Here is a 25,816-nt window from a genome sequence, read left to right on the forward strand (position 1 = left end):
AGAGAATGGAAGGGTAAAAGTATGACAGCTTGGGGGTTGAGATACAGAGAGTTTAACTGAGCAAGTGAATACGGGACATACAAGCAAAGCTAAACAAGGAATTCAATTACCACTCCCCGTGGGCAGGCAGGTGTTCAGCCTTCCCATCCCCAGGAAAGTAGGACCCTATCATATCAGCAGCTTTTGAAGATAAACAGCATCTCTCTGAATGTTGCTCCTTTGTCCTTCTTTCCTTGAATATTTTTATCACTGAGCATGACACCATATGGTATGCAACGTCCCTTTGGCCAGGTGGGGTCAGCTGTTCCACCTGTGTCCCCTCACAGCTTCTTTTGCAGTCTCAACCTCCTCACAGCATAAGGAGCTCAAAAGGGGCCTTGCTGCTGCACAAGCACTGATCAGCAATAACTAAAACATCAGTTTGCTGTCAACACTGTTTTGGTTACCAATCCAAAATATAGAACTGTATGAGCCATTGTGAAGAAAATTGATCCAACCAAAACCTGTACCTCAGTGTGAAGAAATTATATTTGCTCCTGCTGTAGAAAGGATGATCACTTAAGACAAACAAACAAACTAACTTTGTAAAAACTATCAGTAAACTTTAAAGGAGAAAATAAGAGTAGCACCATTAGGATCCTTAGTGTCAAAAAATACCTAAGCTACCTTGAAGGAAGAGAAAATGTGGGGAAATATACCATTAACTTTCCATTCAAATTATGGCTTTCTGATTGCTTTTAAAGATGGAACTTCAAATTCTAAGTAATTTATGGATTTTTCACATATATTTTTACTAGATACTCTACTACTATAGAATACTACTGGACTAGCTGCCAAATAAAGCAGTAAATTATGTTAGAACAGACCCAAGAAGTGTTAAATAAGATTGCTTCACCCCCTTTTTGGAGAAGGAGAGGTTAAAGCATTTGGAGGTTTATATTTTGTGCTTACTCTTCTTTTATACAAAAAATTTATTGTTACAAATGGATGCTTTCTCATGAACACAATAGACAGGTGAGAACAAAAGTGTTTTATTGTTTATATGGAATATGCTTGCTCACTTCTGCTTTACAGAGACAACACTTAGCTGAAGTGAACTTGCACAAAAGCTTATTAAGTGAAAGTGGAGAAGCAGGATGTACATGCTTGTTTTGACTCGCAGTACTGTATCTTATGTTCAACTGGGACATTTGGAACAGTCAAGGACTTGTCAAATGGAAAAAGCTGTAGTTTCTGGGGCAAGGCAGTCAAATGCTCCAACAGAACAGAACAGAACAGAACAGAACAGAACAGAACAGAACAGAACAGAACAGAACAGAAATAAATGGTAGAATCTTTTTTCTGTGGCCATGAAGAGAATTGATGTTAATACAGTTCAGGCAAGCTACATGACCAACACTAGAATAAAGTTTATTTTTGCAAATTGGGTTAGGATGCATTGGCAGAAGTCCACAGCTCTAATCTAGCTTAGAAGATATTCTTATAGCTGCCTAAAGTCTAACCATGTTCCACTGCAGCCACATTCCTTTTCAAAGTTGCAGTTTGTAGGAAATTATCTCTGTCACATCCTCTTGAGAGTTTTTTAGCTGCCACCAGGTATTAGTGGCTCACTGAAGCAGAACTATACAAAAGAAACAATAGGTTTCAAGTTTTTGCCCTGTTTCCAGTCTTTAAAGAAAGACTGACCTTTATTGCATAATCCACCTCTCCAGAAAAGTCTGTTAGTTCCTTGCTTTGTAGCAACAAAGCACTGAAATATCAAGTGATGCCATATTTGAACTAATGTAAAAGAAGATAGCAAAATTATAAGCCTGAATGAATACAATTATTTTAAATCCAGTCCTTTAGAGCCGAAAAGTCTCAGTGTAATTTAAAAATGAAATCTTAACTGGCTTGAAATTATTGATTTTTCTGAGAAAAAAAAGATAACATAAGATGATACTCCGTCAGAGGGAACATCCTTTTAAAAGTATTTGCAGAGAAACAGAACTTGCTCCATTTGCGCCCCTACAGAAGAGATGTCTCAGACACACACAAAGAACCACCTGTATCTTCAGAATGTTCATATATCTAACTTTCAAGGTATAAAATAGTCATTGGATGAAAATGTTATGCTCTTGATAATTGCAGAATCAAATAACTGGACATGGAAATGCAAGTCTCTGTGTCTGACATCTTAATTGTAAATTCAATTGGTTATTGAGAATCCAGTTGCTTGTGGAAAATCTGTGTCTTTCTCTTTTGGCAGCTATTGTTTAGATGTTTCTGTGACTCTTGTGAGATAAATAAAGCAACTAGAAAAGTGTTTATCAAAAAATGTGGAAAGGGACTTTTTGCAAGCTTATATAGTGACAGGACAATGGGAAATGGCTTTAAACTGAAAGATGGCGGGTTTAGACTGGATATTAGGAAGAAATTCTTTACTGTGAGGATGATGAAGCACTGGAACATGGAGGATGAGGAGATTCTGGTTGCCCCAAAAACCTGTGGCTGTCTCATCCCTAGAAGTGTCCAAGGCCAGGTTCTATAGGGCTTTGAGCAACCTGGTCTGGTGAGAGGTGTCCCTGCCCATGGCAGGGCAGTTGGAAGTAGGTGGTCTTAAAGATCTCTTCCAATCTGTGCCATTCTGTAATTCTATGATCCTGCTCAAGTGAGAAATACACCATGAGCCAACAGCAGACAAATGTTGCAATCTGGGAGGAAAATTTTTCAGAGTCAATCAGGAAATACCAGCAGGTACTTTTTGGGAATTTTTCCCTTTTTATCAAATCTACTCTGCCTACACTGTTCTTGAAACAACAGAACAAGCTGACTCTAAGGGTTTCAGAAGCAAACCTGGGTTACAAAAATAAGATCAGCTTAAGATCAGCTTACATCACCAGAGATGAAAAAAATCTCTAGTATAGTGCAAGCCCAGTTTCCAGGCCAAGGCAAATTAAACACTTGAAACTGAATGGATAAAGAAGAGCAATGGGATAAGGTGTTCTTGAGCTGTTGTTTGGTTGTAAGTGGGCAAAATTACTTCCCACAGTGTCTCGCTCTAACAAAGAGGAGCAGCACTTTCCATTTCCATTCTCACCGGCATGATGGAAAAGCATGACTATGAGATGACTGGAGCAATTAATTAAAATTCACTTGCCTTTGTCTTCTTGCAGTTGCACAAGTTCTTTTATTCCCCCTGTAGCCAGGCTGCAGCTTTCAGTCTCAGTCACAAAGGAGAAAAATCCTCCCTCATATACAACTGGCCCACAAATTGTTGAACTAAGTAGAATGATGTGCAATGTGAGTCATCCCTCAGCATGATCCAAATAGTCTGTCTCTTCACCTCTCCATTCATTTCAAAAGTCCATTGTACTCCAGATTTCCTGGAGTTCTACTAAGAGTGGGTATTTGGAGATATTTTATGTTTCAGCTTTCTACTGCTGAGACAGTCTTTGGGAAATTCCTACCCCATGTTTACTGCATTTTCACTCACTTTTAGTTTGAGAAAAAAAGGCTGAGGCGTATTGGATTTTTTTCATACATTCATTTTCTTTTAAGTCCATTAAGACTTAAAAAACTTTAATCAGAATAATTTAAGTCTATAGTAAGAATTTTAAAGAAACAATAATTCAAGGGAAGAATATATCCAGAGTCCCAATAATGATTACCTTTTTTTTGTCACTTAATTATAGGTTATCATATATTATATGATTGTGTATGAAAAATGAAGATCAGCATAATACCATTCATATAACTGACAACTGAACATGTCCTTTGAAGGTCTCCCTGTCTTTCCTCTTGTGTAGAAGAAAACAAAAATGTACCACCAGAGAACATCTGAAATGTGTGTCTTCCTTCTAAATACCCTGTCTGCTGCATAAGGACTCATGATGCTTACTTACACATTTTCCAATCAACATCTTAATCACAATCTTTGTATCTCACCACCCCCCACTGCTCCTCCCTATGCCGAAGCCATAAAAAGTCAAGGAGCTGGCAACTCCTAATGGCCTGCAATCCCTGGTCTGCAGACAGAGAATCTGGCAAAACTGTCTGGATCAGGAGATCCCAAATGCATTTTATGTGGACCTTAAATTTTAAGTGGATCCAGTGAAGAAGAAGATCTAAATAATCAGAAATTTGCAAGCACTAGCAAGAAAGGCATCTGTTTGAAAATAATTTTTTAAACCATTAGATTATGTTGCCACTAAAATGATATCCAGATGTCACAGATGTTAGATTTAAACAGGAATTTGTGCTCAAACCAAGTTAAATTCTAAACATATGCTTGCAAACGTCAGAACTGCTCTAGAACCCATCGTCAAATGCTTATTTCTAAATTTAACCCAAAGAAATTCTTCCAACTCATTCAGGAAATATTCTTTCATTTATTTTTTACAATTTCATTTAAACTGGTTTTCATCCTGGTAGTTGAACAATGATTTGAAATTACAGCTTCTCCTTTCACTTGTGGGAATTTAAACAGGAACATTGGCAGATATGAATTTCAGCTGATTTTTATTGTTCCCCAGCATTTTACCTCCTCCAACTTTCGAAGTTCCTTGCAACCTACATTAAACATTTTAGAAACAAAATACACAAATAGCCAAAGCTATGGATGATTAGAGGTGCAGTGACAATAATCAATGCAAAATAAAATTAAATAAGACTAATCATGGTTGATTCAAATAAGGTTAAACAATTACAGGGAATTAAATTATTAATAAAATGGGTCATGTCGCTGCTAGATCTAGATAAATTAATTTTAGCATATATTATTCCATGAGCTTGATTCTGCTTTCTGTTTTGGTGGGGGGTTTAATCAATTCATTTATTCTACCAGTGTCTCTTAGTTCAGAATTTTGCACAATGCTGCTTCACAGTTCAGGCTGGTCACTTGTACAAATGTGATTTGTGACTCAAACTTGGTGTTAAATTTCATTCATTTCATATGTTCTAGTCTTAACCTGAACTCATGAAAGCTTTTGTCATGAACTCTAAAATTCATAAATGTAGGAAGATTTCCTTTGGGATGTATTTATTTACCCCTTAAGAAGAACAGAGTTATCACTGTTCACATTCTTTGTTGGGAAAGAAACCTGAATATCTGCTAAATTTTCATTAAACTTATTTCAAAATGTTAAGACCAGAATGGATTAAAACAATCCACCAGCTTGACTTTCATAATAAAGACCATTAAAATCTCATCCTGTGATTTCTGCACCAAGGTGACTGTTGAATTAATCCCTCACTATTAACAATGCAGTTTCAGCAAGTATTCCCACTACTATTTTCACAGCTTCTTGATTTATAATTTTAATGCAGTGATGGCACCAGACATGAAAAGTTACATTTCCAAATGTCTGTGGGAAAAATTACTTCTTTGACAGTGCCTACATAGTCTTTTACAGGTGTTTTCTTGCTTTATTCTAGCTCCAATAAGAAGTATGCACACTGTATGAAGAAGGGATAGAGCTTAATGAACTTTCGCAAAAACAAATTGTGTGATGAGTCATGTCATATCCTTTAGGCACTTGAATTTGTCAAGTACAGAACATGAACACAATGATCCAACTAAGCAATTTACTCAGGGTCCGTCTACCTCTTGCATTGGGCCACAATGCAGAGGTCTTTAAAGAAGCTCTAGGCAAGTTGGTGCCGAAGTTTGGGAAGCATAGCATTGCTTGCACTGTCAGAAAATGGCTGTTACACCCAAGGAAAACACCAAATTTATGTGGCTAAATGACCTGGAACCCTCAAGTCAGTCCATGTGCCATATTTTCCTTTGTTCTGCTGGGATATTGGGTGTAGCAGCAGGGTGTCTAGTGTGGTCCCCCTGCCCCCGAGTCATCAAGTCCTGCAGATTTCAGAAATACAGTTTGCAATTGTGAAGAGCAGCCTCTTCTTATGAATTTGCTTGAACTGGAGACTAAATCAAGAATGCTGCTATAAAGCTAATGAGCAGTGGGTCCCAGTCAGCTACAGACCTTTTCAAAGGGAAACCTGCAAACTGAAAAATTGTCCTCAAATCATCTAATTGCAGATAGACTAAGAGAATTTTAGATGAAGTGCCTATGCAAAAGGTGAGTAATTAAAAACAGCAGCCTTAGAAAAACAAGCATTTCAAAAAATTTTGCTTGTTTTCATTCACCACAGATTGTCTCTTTCCCACAGGATGAATCCATTTAAAATCTAGCCTGTGTCAGCAGTGCAGAGGAATGTGCTGCTACAGGAGGTACAAGCAGTGCTTATTACGAGCTGCTATCAAAGTCCATGGTTACTTAAGGAACAGATTCTCAGTTAACTCATAATGCTACTAGTCTGGATCAGTAGATTGGTGTCAGAGTAAAACTGAAAAAAAATAATTACTCTGAGATTAGTTGAGTTTTTTAGAGTATGGTGCTAATAACACCAAGGTTGTGGGTTCAATCTCCATTTACGTAAGAGCTGCACTCATGATCCTTGTGGGTCCCTTCCAACTCAGAGTATTCTGTGAATCTGTGAATTACAGCTGCTTCATCTGCAGCACAAGCAGAGGAACACTGGTAGAGGGTCACAGAAAGCTAAGCAGTGATAGCCCTAATGCCCCCAACAAACTGGGAGTCAAATATGCCTTAGAAAAGAAGTAGAAAAGATTTTAAGTGAATTCTACATTATAGAAGAACAATTTCTGTCGAATAAAAGTTGCTTTAATCGATTTTGTAAATAACTCAAGATGCAGCAAAATATTAGCTTAAAACTGTGCATGTCATTAACAAATCTCTGTCTAATTTCCATCTATTTTTCCATTTCAAAGGTAAGAAACAGAATTTCATATTCTAACTCGCCTTTTTTACAGAGAATTTCAAATTCTCCCAGGAAATAACAGGGAGAATTTGACACAAATGGCTGGTTTTGCCTTGTTTGTGGTTTTGCCAAGGCATTTGCACTACAAATAATGTTTCAAGACTACCATCATCCCTTTAAAGTTCTCGAAATACAGTCTGAGCATGCCTCCTTCTGGAACTACTCAGCCCCACACTACAGGCCAAAACTAAAAGAAGACGGTTGTAAACGTTCAAATTACAGTATCTGGTCGGAATTGAAATGTAAACTTTAAGGAATTTAGAGATTTTAGAGGAGCTAAGATTTTAGTTAGAAATAAGCCTTACTAGAGTTAATTAAAATAATAATAATGAATGAGTAGGCCTTGATGAAGTTAAGAGTTAGTAGTTGACTAATAATTTATTTCTTGTCAGCACAATGTTTACTTAGCTGGGTTTATAATTAAGAATATAGAAACTGACAAATAGCTTTTAGGAACATAAGACAATTGTGGGCCTCCTCTGTTCTGAAACCAATTGAAGACAAGGAATGGGAGTCCTACCAAGAGTTAATTTGTCATATTTGCATTGAAAAGGTAGAAAGGTCAGAACGAGGAAGACTTCATTTACTTCCTCATTTTGGGACCCCTCCCCATGAAAGAGACCACCAACCCATATCAAGGGACAAACAACGCATGCTTAATAGCTTTTGGAGTGATTAGCATATGAAGCGGGGAATGCGATATACCAAAATCATGAATATGTATTTGTATTTTGTGTATTTAATACTTGTAGGGATAAAAGGACTCTGTAATCACTTGGAAGGCGCGGTGTGTATTTGGGAGCTATCCCGCACGCTGCCCGGAGTCGAATAAACATACACTTTCTAACTTTAAACTGTTAGAGAGTTTTTGTCTGTCACAGTAGATATCAGTACTAGACCAATATCCATATCTTTTCAATACATCAGAATTAATAAGAATCAGTAGTTTATCAAGTTGAACTATGTTGGTCACTTCAGAATACAGGTTCTTTGCTATCTGTGTGCTATCCTGTCTCTGACTTACAAAGTTTCCCCATCTGAAATGTATTTTAAATGAAAGCAGATATTATGTTGAAAATACATTTAAATTAAAACCTCCATAGGAAAATGCAGTACAACTCTCAAGTACTGTACTGCATTTTCCTGTGGAGGTTTTGCATTTCCTATGGAGGAAATGTACTGCATTTCTCAAGTACAGCTTTTAAGGGGTCCTTCCCTTGTGGCCTAGCTTATTAGAAAAAGGAACAGTAGTCTAATAAAGCCTGACCTTACCTAACAGCTGAGCCAATTGCTACCAGTAGCAATGAATATTAAACCCTTAAGCCTTGAAATCCTATCAGCTGTGACTCTTTAAATTAATTAATAAAGAAAGTGGGGTGTATCTGGTTTATTTTAAAGGACAGTGCTACTCAGCACAAGCATTTCAGAGGACTAAGGATGCATTAGTAAGAGGGATTACTTGTGTGCAAAATGCTCTCAGTTCAAAAAAGCATCCAGACACTTTCACCTTCTGATGTCACAGTGTCATACTCGCTATCCTCAACCTATAGTTTAGCAATGTATTTATTTGTTTATTCAAACAGCAGTGATCATAGCTGCTGCTTCAGAGTTTTTCACATTGCAAGGACATTTCAGGCATGTTGCAAAGATATCATTCACAAGCAACCAGCCATAGTTGAGAAACTAGAAGAAGAAAAAAAAGAGAAGTGTTACTTAACCACAAAGGTATGAAATCAGTATTTTAGAACTCTACCTTCAAAAATACCTCATCTTTACCTCCATGCCTGCACCCTCGGGACAATGCTATACTTCGGCAAGCAATCTTGCAGCCATTGTTTGAGATTTCATTCATTAGTGTTTGAAAAATAATTTGAGACTTTCAGAAGGGAGATGCTACAGTATTCTAAATATCTGCCTAATTAGCTCTGATCAGAAGATGTTTTACCCAGTCAAGGGGAGAGATCAAAAATATAATTGAAAAATGAACTGCAAAACAAAACACAAGAAAAATCAACTTGAAGATGGTTAAATACCTTCCTATTTATTTATGGAGAAGGCTTAGTATAGCTCTTGCAAAATGCATGACTTCCAGGGCCACATGGACATCCCCACCCAGGGCTGGAGTGTAGATGAGGCGCACCTGCTGCAGGCAGTAGTCTTAGGACAAGGTCTGGTAGTCTCCACAGGGACTCTTCTCTATCAAATCTGCTAGCTCACCACAGATTTCCTTCATTATTGTTAGCCCTAGTCATTGTCATTAGATGCTTTTGTTTTTATCCAGGACCAGAAATGCTGGCACTACACGGGCTGTTATTAATTTGGCTAAGTTTTAAAGTATGTGTAGGGCTGGGTGTCCAGCCTCCCTGCATATTCACTTTGGTTCTTCCCTGAGAATTAAACCTTTCATTATTCAGCCCAGTTATTTATTACCCTCTTTAAAAATTCAGTACAGTCTTCTAACTGACATTTTCAGCAAAAGGTCATCTGAAATACACACAGTGTTCCTCGTATTGCCTGCCTTCCCCTCTAAAGGTCCACCAGAGATAATGTTGTGTTTGTCATCTATTTACTCATTACATTGTGCAACAGGCCTTTGATCCCCGCTCGTCCACATGCCAGGTCTGTCTCACAGGAGGTAGCTCTAGGGTGGCTTTCGTCTTTTCCATTTCCATCCAATTAAGCTGGACATATTTTCAATATCCCCCACTCTAAATAAGAGCATACAGTGTATTGCTTAAAATGCCATGGCTGAGTTCAGTTATTAATTGCACCTGACTGGGGCATAGGCAAAACCAAGGAGTTTCATGAGGAACTGGGAGCATAAATTCACCTGTCACTTATACTTAAATCCTTGCCCCTTCCAGTTTTCTGGAAACTGAGCACCTCTGCTTTGGATGGCAGGCACACCAAGAACCCACAGACTACAGACACCATCTTAAAAATTACCTCAAAGTTAATAAAATATATGTTTCTCCTCTTATTTCACTAATGTGACCATTCAACTTTCCAGAGTGCAACTAAATCATCAGACTAAACAAATACCATTTTTTTCTTCACAAGGCTTTCCTTCAAAAATCTACCTCCAGATTCAGGAGTGGCCACACAAATGTCCCTTTTCAATGTCAAAACCTGAATATTTAGCAGTTCTATTGTGAGATGAAAAATTTGGATTTCATTCAAGGATTTACCTCCTACCTCTTCATTTTTTATGCATGTTATGTGGGGATATGAACTGTCATTAGAACTGCATTGAAGTTCAAGTGATTCATCTCTTTTCTTTGCCATTTGGAAGGACTATTCAAGGACCTGCTTTCCAAATTATGAGTACCAAGCATAGCACCTTACACCAAGAGAAGTCAAAGATTAAACTTACCTTTTCCAAGTGACTTAAAAAGTTTCCATATGACGTGACTTTGTAGAGATGCCCAGTCACAGCACTGGATCTTGGGGACCCATCAAGATGGGTTCTCAGTCTGAGGCTCATAAGAAATAAATTTCTTTCTTGACACACTGATTTTCCACTAATGCTTAAAATTTTGTTGTTTTCCTTTCTGAAGGAGAAGGAGCTTGAAAGGTACCATATCCTGAATTCCTATTATATGGCCCTGTGGGGAAAAGATGTCTTACAAGACACTTCAGTGAAATGGGATTCAGTCATACCTGGTGAGGGTCTTGCACACAGATTTTCAGCCAAGTTTCCAGCAACTCACTGACTCTACTCCTCTAAAACTGAATTTGGCACAAGTATGCGTACCAGGACGCTTTTTAACGCAGCCTGGTCCTCACAGTTGGAAAAGGCTATTTATCTTCATCTTTTGTTAAGAGTTAGGTGTGAACTTAACACAGACTTAAAATTCTTGCTTCCCCAAGCTCCACCACTTATCTACTACTCTGTGAGCAGAGAACAGGAATGTCATCTCCTTTTTATAGCCGGGGCTCTTTATGCTGTCTGGGAAAAGCTTTTGCAAAAGAGTTTTTAGTTTCAGTGAAGTATCTCTGAGCTCAGGTCAATGTTGGCACTACCAATCTTGATGTTGATATATATTAATAACAAGGTTAAAGTAGAGGAATCTTTCCTACTATTCTTTGAATGGGAGAATATCCTGGACAGATTCCCTTGACTTTAAAAAGCACAAGGAGCCTCTGAAGAAGAAATAATAGTCTAGGTAAGGCTATCCCAGCACTACAAACTGTGGGAATGTAGAATTTCAGGGACTTAAGTTCTGACTCAAAAGCCATGCAAATCTTTTCAGAAAGAAGTTCAGAGAAAAAAAAAGGTATAATACAAAGATGATAGTAACACTGAGGGTCATATTTTCAGGGTAAGTGAAATAGGCACAAAATTGCCGTGAAAAATAACAGTGAAAAAGCTAATTCATTGGCAACTTTACTTAATGCCTGCCAAAAGCAATTGTGTCCTGTTAAAAACCTGGCAAACTAAAGAGAAAAATTAATCCCATTTTGTTGTGGGGTTTTGTTTTGTCACTGTTAATTAAGATATTTATGCAAGAGAGCATCAAAAAAGTTCATGTGATGCCTTTGCAAATAATCTGGAGCCAGCATACAGAGCTGATCATTCCATTACTCATCGTGCTTTAATCAGGTGTAAAACCAGCCTAATTGAAAGGAGGGGAGTGATAAATCACCATCTGGAGGTAGCTGTGCAAATTACACGCTTACCACCCTTCTCAAGGAAATTATGAGCTTGTAGGAGAAGTTTTTGTCTGAACTTGAGCTTCCTGATCCTCAGCCATGCAGAGCATGGCGAGGACACAAGGCCCTTCCAGCCTCTGTGGCCAGGTTTCCATCCCATTAGAGGCAGGGAAATGAAAGCTGTGTCCAGCAGATGAGTTCTGCCACAGAGATAAGACATAACCAAGGCATATACTTGGTCCTGGAAAGACAGAAACACCCCTAAGAAATTTATTTTTGGCCTAAGTTTTGCATGTCCTTACCATCAAAAATGAAAGCTTATTTAGAGAACAGAGACCATTTGTTCCCATGAGGATTTTAGAGATCTTGAAATTTTCCAAATTATAAAGCGCACTGTACTAAATGAAATATATTGTTACACACTGCATAGACAACAAAAGAGGCAGCAGCATCTGGCACTGTGGAAATGTAGTTTCCATCTAGATCTGGATTATCATTTGCTTATCTGGTCCCCTCTGAGCCAAAAACAATATAATAGGCCTAGGAAAACAACATAATGACAACAAGGTATGAAGATGACAGTAGAGATTAAATAGGCCAGGGTTCTTAGCTGGCAAAGATAAGATTTATAGAAGAATATAGGGGAGTAGGATAATGAATGTCACAAGGGAAATGAATGGAGACTAAATACTTCTTTTCTTTGCAACATAAGGATGGTAGGGCAATGAAGAAAATTTACAAGTAGATGTTTTATAAGAGAAAAAAATCCTTCTTCCACTCAACATATCTAACCTGTGAAACAAGATGTTTCAGATTAAAATAAAGAGATCCAAGAGTGATTAGGTACATTTGTGTAAGACCCATTAATTTAGAGCTATTGGTCACAAATCTGTAAATATAACATCCTGCCCAAGAAGTCCCTAAATCACAGCTTCCTGGGAACTGTTCTGGCATTCCAAAGGATTACTAGACACAAGTCCAGACTTTACATAATGTCCCTAAAGAGCTGCCCTTTGTTTTGATGAAAACCCTTCACTCCTTGCTCAGCACAGCTGGTCATGCATTCTTAGGGCTTTTTAAAACAAGCTGCTCAAAAGGAACTGTTGTGGGAATAATGCTTAAACTATAAGAATTTAACAAATTTACTAGATCTTTAGTTTAACTGGTGCTAGGGGAACACTGATCTCCTATAATTTTTAAAACCTCAAGATGCAAAAGATACTTGAGATTTTTTCCTTCTACATCAGATTTTGACTGATGTTTGTTCACAGGGAGAGGAAATACATGAAAAACATGCTGCAGACTGGAAAGCAGTGTAACAAATAACAAAAAGCAGAAAGATTAGAGGAAAAGGAACCATACATTCTCACATACATTTCATCTGTTAATGTCATCTGTACTTGCATTTTGTATTTGGGAGTAAAAACTGATGTAGACATGTATGTAGGTGTACACATACACCTCAGACTCTTCTGTCCTGCATGAAAAACGGGAGGATCCAAGATACTCACAGGCTAAGATTAGAAAAGGAGGGAGAAACATCTCACCTGGAGATAAACTAGCAGAGAGTCTTATGCAGGCAGCTCCACCACAGCCTGTGTGACTTGCAGCCATGTGAGGACATGTCTGTCCCATATGAGGATCTTCACTTCCACATCCATGTTCCCAAATCTTCTTCACCCTCCCTGCCTAAGAGGAAGGGCCCTGTACATGAAAACCAGCACAGCTGAAGACTTGGACTGTCCTTTGCACTTCCTGAACACAACAGTGGTCACCATGAATTGGTCTTCTGTGCAAGAAGCTGATGAGCAACAGAGAAAGCATTTACTGGAAAATAGGCGGGAGAATCCACAAGAAGACTTTGGAGTAAAACAGAGTCCTTGAAGATTTCAGAGAGCAGAGAGTTGAGTTGTTTTCCCAAAGGTTTTAAAACTTTTCTGCCTTCCTAAAGTTTGTGTGTGCAGGAAATTCCTGTGCTTTCTGCACTTATTTGTACAGGATCCACAAAAAATGCGATTCCAGTCTCCAGAGAGATATTCTGAGGTTTTCGGAGGAGATAAGACTAAGAGGTGGGAATAAATGTGCAACCACTCTTGAAAGGGTTCCACACTATCTTAGTGGACTGCTGGACACTGGTTGCACAAAGGGTGCAGACCTGTAGATTGTAGATCTAAAAACAACCATCCCTCCCAGCCCAGACTCAGTGGCACCAGTACTCAGTAATTAGACCTTTTTGTGAAAGATTTGTGCCCATTTGGGAAGCAGGATCATGAAGCAACTTCTCCACTCCATCCAGTTATAACCATTTTTTGTTGTAGTAGATGCTAAGGCTCTTTGGAAAATTAGTACTTCCTAGAATATTATTGTGGCCTTGGTATGGAGAAAAAACTCAGATTTTTCCTTTTAATATTGCCCCTGATACTAATCTGCTTAACATGCACATGAAGTTATAGAAGTTGATCCCACCTGCAACAGGAGGGAGATCAGAATACTTGCTTATTAAGAACTTTTAAACTGTGACACATGAGTTAGAAGCAGTGAAGCTTTCTATCATCAAAGCAACGGTGAGCAATAAAAATTAGTTTTGGCACTTTGGGGCAGAAATAGTGTGATTCAAGCTTTTTTGTCCAGTGACTAAAGCTAAACAGTAAATGTCTGGCTGGATAAGCAAGAGTAGTGTCATCAACTGCAGGGACATCATCCAGCAACAGTCTAGCAACTAATTTTTCGTGACTGTCCTGTGACAGCAAATTTCCTGCTTACACAATGCTGGCTCATCCCAGTCTATCACAACACTCAGTGTTTTCCAAGCTCTGACAGAAGTGACAGTATGCTAAATGTTCCTTTTATTCCACAGCTAAGCTGGAGAAAGAAACATGCTAAAGCTTGTCATGGTCTCCCAGAGATATGTATTTTATATTCATTACTAGAGTGTAAACAACCTGTTTTGCAGGAAATGTTCTAGCCTGTTTTGAGACTTTCATTTCACTTTTAAGCTGTTTCAGCTATCCACCTGAAAAGCTTATAATGAAGATGTGATTCTGACACCCAGGGGAGCATAGGTATGGATGTATTAGTCTGTAACTCTCATTCAGAATGTTTCTTAAGAAGGCATCTGTTTAAATGAGATGTAAAAGTCTGTAATGCAATATTCCCCCCTGTGAGTAATGTAGCAGAAAAATTACATTGAATAACCAGAAATGTGGGCTGTTCCAGCAATCCAGTTTAATAGTTTTTTCATATGTCTGTGTTTATACATCAAACAGATTTCAAACAAAACAAAAAAGAGTAATATACAATTCAAGAAAATACCAAAAACTATTACAGTTTTGGTTTCCCCTTAGTTGATTTACAGTTATGTACAAAACTGTTTTATTTGCAATACCCAGTGAAGATTTAATTATTTATTTACATCAGCTGGTGCCTTTCACTATGCAGTGGAACTGTCTTCTTTTGTCATTTACATTCATAGTTTCAAGAGCCAACATTTAGAGGTTATTTATGGATAGGATTAAGAGATGGACTGAAACAAGGCAAAATTCTCACTAATGACCACCAGCATTCTCTGAAATCCCGTTTTCAGATATAGCTGAAGGAAGACTCTAGCCCCTAGTGCACTGATAATCAGTATATCAGTCAGCATAATAAGATATCTCCCCTGAGAATAACATTCCCACTCATGTCAGAGGGAGATATATTTGAGCTGGAGGAATAGCAAATTTTAAGCAGGCAAAATGTATATCTCTGTTGCTAAAGGTACACCTTACTTCTCTTGTCAGAAACCTCCTAAGCAAATGAAGACATAAAGTAGGCTCTAAGTGTGTGGAAGGGAATACTTTCCAATTTTTCTTACACAAGAGATAAAATTAGGAGGGGAAAATTATAATTTTATCATAATATGCAAACTGTGTCATAGAATCACTGAATAATTTGGGTTGGAAGGCACCTGTGGAGGTAATCTGCTCCTAGTGGTTCAAAGCAGGGCTAACTTCAAAGTTTGAGTCAGCTTTAAATTTAGTGCAGATTTTTCAGGGCCATGTCAAGTTCTAAATCTCTCTGAGATGGATTTTGCACAACCATTGAGCACCTGTTCACATATTTGACCACACTTATGACTAAAAAAGATTCCTAAAACCCAACCAGGACTTTCACCTTGGAAGTATAACCTAGCACTCATGGAATAAATCATAAACTGTCTACTGATAAACAAGAGTCTTACAGCATGTATAAACCAAGTATAACAAGCATGATTCTTCCAGATTTCAGAAGGAAGAGTTTGTTTTTTCAAGATACATTCAGCTATCTAGGTAGTAATTTAACACTACTTGAAATCTTTCTATGACTTAAATCAAAGTACAAGATATGAACAATTCACGGTCACCAAGAAATACCAGTTGCACTTCCTCCTTCTTTTGTAAGCCCAGTATTTTGCACATTACACAGTTGTTGCAGAACAGCAGGTTTATGAAAGTATGACAATATGCAAACTACTCACACAAAATGCATGAGGGTTTCAGCTTATAATCCCCTCAACTAAGAGGAAAACTCTTGTTTGGGGAACAAAAGTCAGGACTCTGTTATAGCTACATGTCTCTGATGTTTTGAAATCCATTTTTTGCCTTTGCCTGACATGCCTTTTGATTATCCAACTTGTTTTGTCTCTCCCAACTTGAAAGATACAATCTACAGTAACACAAGCTCTTCACATCCAAAAGGCTTCTCTAAGGTCTATACAAAGGCAGCCACTCACTCAATCTTTGCATCTCCACAAAATATTACATGAATATCTACTGGCTATGTTCTCTTTGCTTCCCTAGCCCTGGCAAATAAACAGACAAACTAGAACCAGCTCAATCTTGATATGCAGTCTTAAAATCCACCTGTGGTACATCTTGCTTCACAGTGATTTGAACATATATAGTCAGATATGACAAAGTGCTGTATCCAGCCTGGAAAATCTCATTATAACATTGGCATCTTACAAAATATAATTTTTATGACAGTAATAGTAATGACTGGAATACAAGACCACTGATTTATGCATATGTATTGATCCTAACTTTTGACCAAGGTATGTGGAGCTTGATAATTTGAGTTATTTCTCTGATTTTATGTCTTCAGAAGGAAATAGCAAAAAACTTCCTTGTTAATTCTGGGCATCAAAATAAGCCATGCTTTTTTTTTTATCTACAGAGAGAATTTTTTTTTTTTTAATATCTAGAGAGAAAAAGAACACCGAAAGAAACACACACTGAGAGGCTGGTGGTTTCATTCAGATAGCAGAACTCACTCATTTCATTTAGCAGAAATAAAAATAAGGTTTTCCCTGTATAACCCTCTTATAAATTCCAATCTTCAATAGAGTAAATAAGAGTCAAAAAAATCCTTTATCCCCATAATACAGATGCACTGAGTAGCTGCAACCACCAGCAGGAGAGAGGTATGTGGAGGGGAAGAAATGTAAAATCACATGTTAAAAAAGGGTCTCTGCTGCAGGAATCATGACAGCTGAATGGAGAAAATGTTCCATAGGTATTTCACCAGAATTACAGGGTGCAAGAAGATGTTGCCTTTTCAGTCTCTTCCCTGGTTTGGTTTAATTATCTTAATACTTGTTTGATAACCCACAGAGCATTCTCAGGCTATAGCAACAAATTATCTCTTTGAAGGTCTTCCTCATTTCCTGGCTACGAAAGGCATAGATCAAGGGGTCGATCACTGAGTTGCACATAATGAGAATGAGGTACATGTTGAAGTGAGACATGAAGCAAACACAGTAGAGGTTTTGAGGGCAGGAGATCATCAGGATGAGATGAAGGAAGAATGGAGCCCAGCAAACAATGAAGATGCCAAGAAGCATAGTCAGAGTGATGGCTCCTTTCATGCTGGTTCTTTGACGGACGGAGTTGTACCCAGGCAAAGCAGCGATTTTCTTCACATGAGTACGAGCCAGGAGGAACATATGGATGTACAGCGAGACCATGAGGAACAACATGGTAAAAAACATAGTGATGAGACAAATGACCACGTAAGTTGATTCATAATAAAGAATGAAGATAATGCCACAGCCCGTGCAAAAGGTCCAGATGCATGCAATAATGAGCCCCGATCTTTTCACTGTCATGATGTTGTGATAGCGCAGGGCATAGAAGATAGTGATGTATCTGTCTACTGCTATAGCCAGCAAGCTGCACATGGAAGCCACCACAGATATGCAGATCATGGAGTCAAAGACATTGTCTATATGACGGACAAAGGCATCTTCCATAATGATGTGTCTATTGTTTATTAAGTATATAGTTATGGTCTCCCAAGCATTAGACACACTAACCAGCATGTCGGCCACTGCTAAACTGCAAACAAAAAAATACATGGGTGAGTGCAAGTTCTTGTTCTTAACTATTGCACATATAACCAGTATGTTTTCAAGGAGGCTTACAATGCCCAGAGTTAGGAACACCTCGGCTGCGATGATCACTTGCTCACATGGCGATGCCTTGCTCGTTGCAGTAGGCACAGTAAAGTTGCTACCGAAGGCACTCAGATTTAGTTCAGAAACATAGAATTGAGAGGATGTGTTCATCTCTGGGAACCAACACGTTCTGTTCCTTCTGAAGGGCTTGCCAAGGAGTGTAGTAAATGCATTTTCCAAAAGGCAGAAGATCCTGCCTAAAAAAAATAAAAATACAGCATGAAGATTACAGGCAGAAGTTCACAACATAAATACCAGCCATTTCTATTTGATTTGACTTGTACATGTCCCACCTCTTCTACACCACATTCCTTCACTGGTTCAAAATTAAACTTTAGTTGGCTCAGAGATTTTCTACCTATCCTTACTGGGAAATTAAAATCACAAACTGATGAAAAGATTCCTGCACTCTTCATTCATAGTTTTGTTTATTCTGTCTGGTTCCCTAGAGTACTTCCCCAGAATGTCCTGGAAGTTCTGCTGAAAAACAAACAAAAAACAGTTTTCCCAGTCCCAGCTCTCAGACCCCAGAATTGCAGGAGGATGTAGCATTAGGTACAGCAGAAACCGCTCACTTTAATACAAGATAGAGAAATTTCTATTATTGACACAAGAAAGAATTGAGCATTTTCAGTAAAAGGTTTAAATGCTTTCCTGACCTTTGTACATTTAATTTGGCTTGAACATTATAAACACCTTATCTGTGCAGTGTTAGCATGCTCATTTAAAAGAATGGTATTAAACATCTAACCAAGGCAAATCCATACATTTCAGGATACATGAAGGTTACAAAATTGGTGTGAGTAAAATTCTATTGTAAAAAAGTTTTCTCTTCCAAATCCAGAATATTTTATTCAATGGTTTTCTGGTAATGACAATATTTTGGGAAATTTGTAATTCATCACATTTTTAATAAAGGGAACATTCAGAGCTGATTGTCAGTGACTTGTTGCAAATAAAAATTCAAAGCATATAATGCTAAACAATTTTCAGTTTCAGAAAGCCACTTTTTATTTGCAATCAAGAATTTACTGTACCTATTTACCAGAGCTGCTCCTTCCGCCGGTTTTCCTCATCTGCAAGGTTTCCTCCAGAGAGATGAAGTTTCAGCCCCCCTGACATCTGGGGCTGGGACCTCCTTGGTGGCAAAAGATGAAAAAAAATAGAGGGAAAGGAATTAGTAAATCCATAGAGTCAAAGCTGACCACGAATAAATTACTTACTGTGCAACTGGCTTTTTATAGACTCCAAGCAATAATGACTTCAGTACTCAAACTGTGGCTCCTCCTCCCCTTCTTTGCCCCCCTGGACTTCTCTTTTCAGATCTCATAGCAAAGGATTGGGTTTTTACCACCATCTAGTGGCCTTCCCCTCTCTTTCTAACTGAACAGAGATTCTGATCTGAAATTCATCATGAACTTTCTATAATATTAAAAGGAGGAAATGTACAAGACATGGTCATTTCCTTTGTTTGTTTGTTTTGTTTGTTGTTTCTAGTACACTGATTATAAATTTCATCCTGCAATAATACTCCAAAGGAGGAGGAAAGACTATTATTGAAGTGAGAGGCTTATTACTGCTATAAGCATTTTTCTCATATTCAGCTTTTCTGGTATTTTTTCAGAAATAAGAACCCCACTGTTACAAAACTTAGAGAACATACAGTCAAAGCCACCATGCCACTAATAGAAAATATATTTAAATCATTTGTATTAAAACAAATGAACAAATAAACAGTTGTGTTCTGTGCCCCTTGCTAGAATAGAGATTTCAGTGTAGAAATGGAAGGAGCAGTGTATCATGCCAGGAGCCCGGGCTCCCCAGGATGGATGTGAATTCCCCCAGGGCCCAAGAGCTGTGCTCAGTATTCCAGAGGCTGAAGTTCCTCTGTGGGTTTAGCAGTCGGCAGCCAATGCTCCTTCTGGGTCTTGCCCAAAAGGTGGCAAAATCAGTTCAATTCTTTAACAAATGGTCTCTGCTCCCAGGTGCAAGCTGGGGAATGCAAAGCATTCCTGACACTTTCCTGGCACTGCAAAATGCCCTTCTTCTTAGCTGCTAACCGGCAGTCAGACACCATGCAGGATTTGAAGTTAATTTTACACAGGAAGTCTCTGCTTCTCCAAATCACCACTTTTCCAAAAAATCAGTGGGTTGGGGTTTTTTTCATGGTGTATAACAGATCCAAATGCTTCTTTTTAACCTTCAGCATTCTTCTTAAAGCATCACCACCAACAAATCCTAATTTTATTGCTGTATCCTGGGCCACTTTTGTATTTTCAGTGTTCAGCTAAGGTTTGTCATTGAAAAGCAGATAAATCCCTCTTTCTAATTGCTATATTCCACAGCAGGTAATTGGACAGTAATGTTGTCACTGCTGGCTTCACTCTAACCCTTCACTCTAGGGATGCAGAAACACCTGGACCATTATATGAAATATTTTTATGTACAAATAGTCCCTGAGCCAAGGGTGACAGAGAAAAGATTTTTTTATAATTTTGAGTAAAATGGTTCTTTTAGCACTATAGAATTAGAGTCAGGAGATTAACTTTGCCTATCCCTTCTCTCCAGTACTGGAAAGAGAATTTTGATTATCACAAACTAGAGGTCAAAACTATGCTCAAGTGCTGTTAAATCAGAGTGGATCAAGCCATCTGCTGCACACACACACTCCCTGCTGTATCTCACCTATGTGCCAGTTCTGAGCCTATAGTTCTCTTCTATGACCAGAAGAAAAGAATAGAGGAATATCATCTGCAGTCTTCTTTCTGTTCTTTAATGTAAAGCATGTTTTTGGTAAAAAGTTTTCAGCAAAGTTAATTTACCTTAGCTAACTTTGGTTATCTTTTCCATAGCTTTTGATTTTCCCATTGCAGGTCCTGGAAGTAAGATACATAACAGTACATTTTACTTGTTCTTGTGCTCTTATGTCTATCAAGAACTGTGCAGTCATCGTACTCTGTCCCCTTCCAATTACTTCTCTTACAGTACCCAACTTGTTTTTTGTTGTTGTATATCACATTGTTTCTTGTTAGATTCTGTTCATTCCATTTACAAATTGCTCTGTATGTTCAGTTTAACAAAGTTCTTTGCAGACCAGCTTAACTGCTTTACAAAAGTTTTCAGTGTACTTTGTAGGGCTCAGCAAACCAGCCAATTGCAGGAAATAAATTACACATCAGGCCAAGTGGTTTGGCTGTTATTCCTTAGGGCAATGCCAAGTTTCTTACATATAAATTATGAATCAGCATTTGGATTATTATTCCACAAGCTAGTCACTGCAGGTGTAAACCTTGGTACAATTGCCTATGCTACACCAAAAAAAAAGTCCCTTGTTTACATAACTTGCAGAATAATTGCCTGCCTGGAAACTGGGTAGTGGTACAGATGCATTTTTTCTAATGTTAAAGGATGAAATGAAAAAAATACTTCCCCTGCTCCATACTTCCCACCCTCCAAAAAAGAATTTTATCATTATATTGCTGCAGTAAGCAGTTCTTTAGTGCTATAGCTTGACAAGCAGGTAACTGAAAGGACACCCAAATAGCAGTGAGTGGAGGCAGGCAAGTGAGTTATAAAGATTTGAATTAAAGGGGTGTGGGAGCTTTGGATTCTCTTAGGAAGAATCAAAGAACAGCTTCCACTGCTGAATGAATAGACTTGTCTCTCAGATGTTCATGATCCCAATGTTCAGCTCCCTTGACTAAGAAATGTATTTGGGTTCTAGGAAAAGGGATTGAAAGTGCTAAAGAAAGACATCAATGAATAGAAGAAGTAAAATAGGATTCTGGCAGAAAAATAAATGCCAGGTCTCAGTCCCATGCCATTCTTTTCAGCTGTGAAGTGGTGAGAGAGAGCAGAAGCCACTCCAGATATATATTTGCCTCTCAGGCTTTGTCAGCAACCAGACTGGGAGCCATGACAACATCACTGGCAGAAACAGCCAAGCCCTGCTTGCCATCAGCACCACCAGTGATCCCAGCCAGAAATCCCCTTCACCCTGCACATCCACTGGAACTGCACTGACACGCAGGACAAGTTACATCATGTCAACACTAGCAGGGAATTGCCACCTGCATGATAGCAAGATACTGATTTTATCAATAAATGGATAAACAAGGCCACCAGAAGGACGTGCTCCCAAAGAAGTTTCTGTAGAAGAGCTGATTACACTCAGATGCATTCTAGTACTAATCCGTGCTAATCTTAACAGGCTCAGAGAAGAGTGTTAGTGGTGTTAATAAAAATTTACCAAACTTTTCTGGTGCAAATACATTTAGGCAATTAAATTCCAGTATCCTTTTGTAGCTCTTTTTATCTATTTGATGAAAATACCTTTGTTCCACATAATGTAGCTAGGATTAGTGCTCTTGGCCTATTTACAAAATAAATAGGCCAGTTCTGTCTAATTCTTGCCTATGTTGTCATCAGCAGACTATTTCAAAGTCACAGAGGATCCTTCCAGACTGCTCTAAGAGATAACCTGTGCATATGCCAAAAGGGAAGATCATGGCCTTCTCTGCATTCAAATCACATAACAAATGTTCTTTAATTTTTCAGACTGAGAAAACTATTTGTCCTGGCCCATATTCTGAGTAGCCTTGTCTGAGCCCCATCAAGGTCCCCACTGTTAGCTCCTGAGCATTACAGTCAGTTAGCCTTTAGTAAAGACAGCAAATAAATTGAGATTTAAAAAAAAAGGCATTACTACTTCTTGTCCTGAAATAAAAAAGCAGGATGAAGTGATGACAGACTGTCAGTATTTCACTCCCCTTTCTGTCCAGGGGATATCTGAAAGCCTAAAAGTTAGGCTTCACAGTAAGCAGTGGCATAGTGAATATTTTCTTTTACATTCTGGCCCTAATCTTCAAGTCAACATCTGATTTTTTTTTTTTTTTTTTTTCAGAAAAAAAAGGGAAGTCTGAAAAATGGCATCAAAATATAAAGTAGACTGTACCCTGTTAAAGCATAGCATCAGCCATACTTAGTGTGACTGCTCTAGCACTTTTGGTCATCAATGCTTTCAAAATGGTTTGAGATAGTCTCTGGGCACTCTCAGTCAGTACCTATCAGTGGCGCTTCTTGCATTAGAGTACAAAGCTGAGAAAGATGTAGTACAGTACAAATGGCATTTAAGAAAGATTTATCCTAATAACCTACCTAAAATGGATGATGTTGTAACCAGCCTCCCAAACTGTAAAGGAGTAATAAGAGATTTAGTTACCATCATTTCTATGTGCCACTAATCAGAGCAATGACTCACCCCCCAGGCTTTTGTTAGAGGATGGGTCAGCAGGACAGACCTGCTGAATCAGAAGTGCCAGCTGCAGTCTCCACAAGGCAGAGATAACCAGCAGGAGACTGTAGAAACTTTCCGAAAGAAAAGAGAGATGATTCCATAATATACAAACAGACTGGGATAAAGAAAAAACCAAACCAGCAGATGTTGATTTGTTACTTCTTTCTGGGAGGACTGGGTGAGACCCCAGAGTAATTTAAAACCCTTTGAAGGACCTCAGCAGGTTGGGGAGATGTGCAAAGAACAGTCTGAAATACAACAGAGGCAAATGCAGGGTCCTACTAGCAAAGAGCAAACCTTCCAAACAGAGTGTGCTGTGCTTAGATCATCCCTCCCCTCTTTATTTTAGTACAAAGTATATACTCAAATCTACTTTATTTGTGTGTAAAGAGGCACACATTCCTTGGAGTGAATGACAAAATTCTGATTTCTGATTTTTTTAATAAACTTCTGGTCTAAAGAGATCCCTTGAAAAGCTGCTCACTTCCATCTTCGTTTCCTCCAGATAAGCAGAGGAGCACAGCATGAACCTTTCCCTGGGAGCATGTGCTCCCCATCCTGGCCTGGCTGCTTGCTTGGAGCAATCCAGTGTCTCTCTGTCCTGTGCTGTGTCTCTAGTCAAGAGCTGGCATTTTAGCATAGCATAGCATGAGCAGGGAAAGGTAACAAAGCAGCTGAAAGAAAACCTCAAGGAGACGCACCGTGAGAATAATCCTTAATTCTCTATCTCACAGAGACATTGCTGCACAGGGAAACTGCAGATGCAGTAATGTGTGCATGCTGCTCCTATCAAGGCAGGGGCAAGTGTCTCTGATTCGATGCACGTGGTAACTAAGCATGGATCCATGCTCTACACGGGCAATTTTCAAGAACACCCAGGCAACAATATCAACATTTGCCTCTTTAGTAGTGTTCAGTGCTAATCTAACACCTCTGTACTGATATATAGGTTCTTTCCTCACTCGCTTTTCAGGTTGGCAAAAAAATGAAGCTACTTCCTATTTCATGAGGTGTCTAAGTGCAAAAAGTAGGATTAAATAACAGCATTTAGCTCAGGACTCAATTTTTCTTTCCATCAGTCCCTTTCTACACTATGTTTTCTGACCTTTATGGCAATAAAGGCTTGCAATAAACAGTACCTTGTTACTATATCCTAACAGGAAAAAAATAAGCAATATTATTTCAGAAGTTGGAATTATTTTCGTCTAGTATTCACCTGCTAAGGAGTAAAAGGGTGGAGAATTGCTATGTCTGAAATGAAAGCTGTCAAAATTAAAAAGGTAAGTTATGTTAGCCAGAAGCAAAGAGACTTGCAGAAAGAAAAGTATTTCAGTATCAAATCTTAACGCAGAATATCTTCTATACTGCAGTAACCAGTGCATGCAGTTGTACTATTGAAAACTTAAATCAGTTCACAATAAAATAATTGTCCTCAATGGTAAGTTGTTTGCTGATATACTAAAATCAAGTGACTCTCATGGTCCTCCCAGATCCCTGGCATTTAAAATTTCAAGCATCATTAATCTCTCACAAAAGCAGGAAACATGTCCTGATGTACTTGGTGTCTGATCCAGTATTAAAAGTGAAGTAGAACCTGAGAAAATCTTGTGATACTGATTTGGTGAGGCTGCTGCTATGATGCACATTTCTGGCTTTACAAAGTGCCCGGTTACAAAAGAAGATCAGACAATAATTCCTTTGAGCGTGTTTTGAAACATGAACAAAAAACCCTTTCCTTTCTCTCTCCCCACCCACCCAAACTAACAAACAAATAAACAAGGCTCAACACAAGAAACCTCAAATTATTTCAGAGAGAAGACAAGCAAGCTCTGGTTCTGATGAAATTTAACCCTGAGCCAGTGCATGGCTTAATCATTCAGCTAAGAGGGATGGCAGATCTGTGTCTCCAAGAAATCACTTGCTATTAGATCAGTTGGGAAATCAATTTCTGCAAGAGCTAAGATGGACTGTGCAATGGTTACTCAACCAAATTACATTTCTTCATTCCATCTCTAGTGACTGATAAATAAAAAGAAAAAAAATGTTTGGCATCTACTATTTTTATTACTTTCTTTTGTGGAGCTCCTCATTGATTATAGGGTGGAGGTCAATGCTGGCTAAACATCACAGCCTTCAAACTGGTGAATACCTGCATCTTTCTAAAAGTGCTTATTAAAGATGTTGAATACTTACCATGCACATCAAATTCAATGGCTAATTGAAAGCAGGGGTTGAAATATTTCCATTTGGGAGATGAAAGATAAACCCCTCAAACATCTGGGCAAAAAATTAAGCTTTAATCTTAAGGAAAAATCCATTTTTTCCCCTGTGAATCTGTACTTGAGTTACCAGCCTTCGTGGTCTCCAGGGCTGACAGAAAACCCCAATACTCTTCAAGAAATTCCCTGGGGAGCTGAGAGAAAAGATACAATTGTGCAGATGCTTCACCAGAACATGACAGGTGCTTCTCTTCCACATGGCCATTGATGGACCAGCAGTTTTGGTACCAGAAAAACAACATGACTCTCTAGCTCTGGACACTGTCTGTATTCCCTGTACTCTACTCT

The 25,816-nt window shown here is 38.5% G+C and overlaps 1 protein-coding gene across 1 annotated transcript; it reads right to left on the reverse strand.

Annotated features, from left to right (window-relative positions):
- Positions 1 to 14,682: 14,682 nt before the first annotated feature.
- MC5R (melanocortin 5 receptor) lies at positions 14,683 to 19,329 on the reverse strand. Its single transcript, XM_021527814.3, has 2 exons — positions 18,991 to 19,329; positions 14,683 to 18,150 (listed from the first exon to the last, which is right to left on the reverse strand). Exon 2 carries the CDS (start codon positions 18,062 to 18,064, stop codon positions 17,087 to 17,089), a length of 978 nt encoding a protein of 325 aa, XP_021383489.3. The 5' UTR covers positions 18,065 to 18,150; positions 18,991 to 19,329; the 3' UTR covers positions 14,683 to 17,086.
- Positions 19,330 to 25,816: the final 6,487 nt, after the last annotated feature.

The sequence above is a fragment of the Lonchura striata genome, chromosome 2, assembly GCF_050655825.1.
Source record: "Lonchura striata isolate lonStrDom1 chromosome 2, ASM5065582v1, whole genome shotgun sequence".
NCBI classification, from domain to species: domain Eukaryota; kingdom Metazoa; phylum Chordata; class Aves; order Passeriformes; family Estrildidae; genus Lonchura; species Lonchura striata.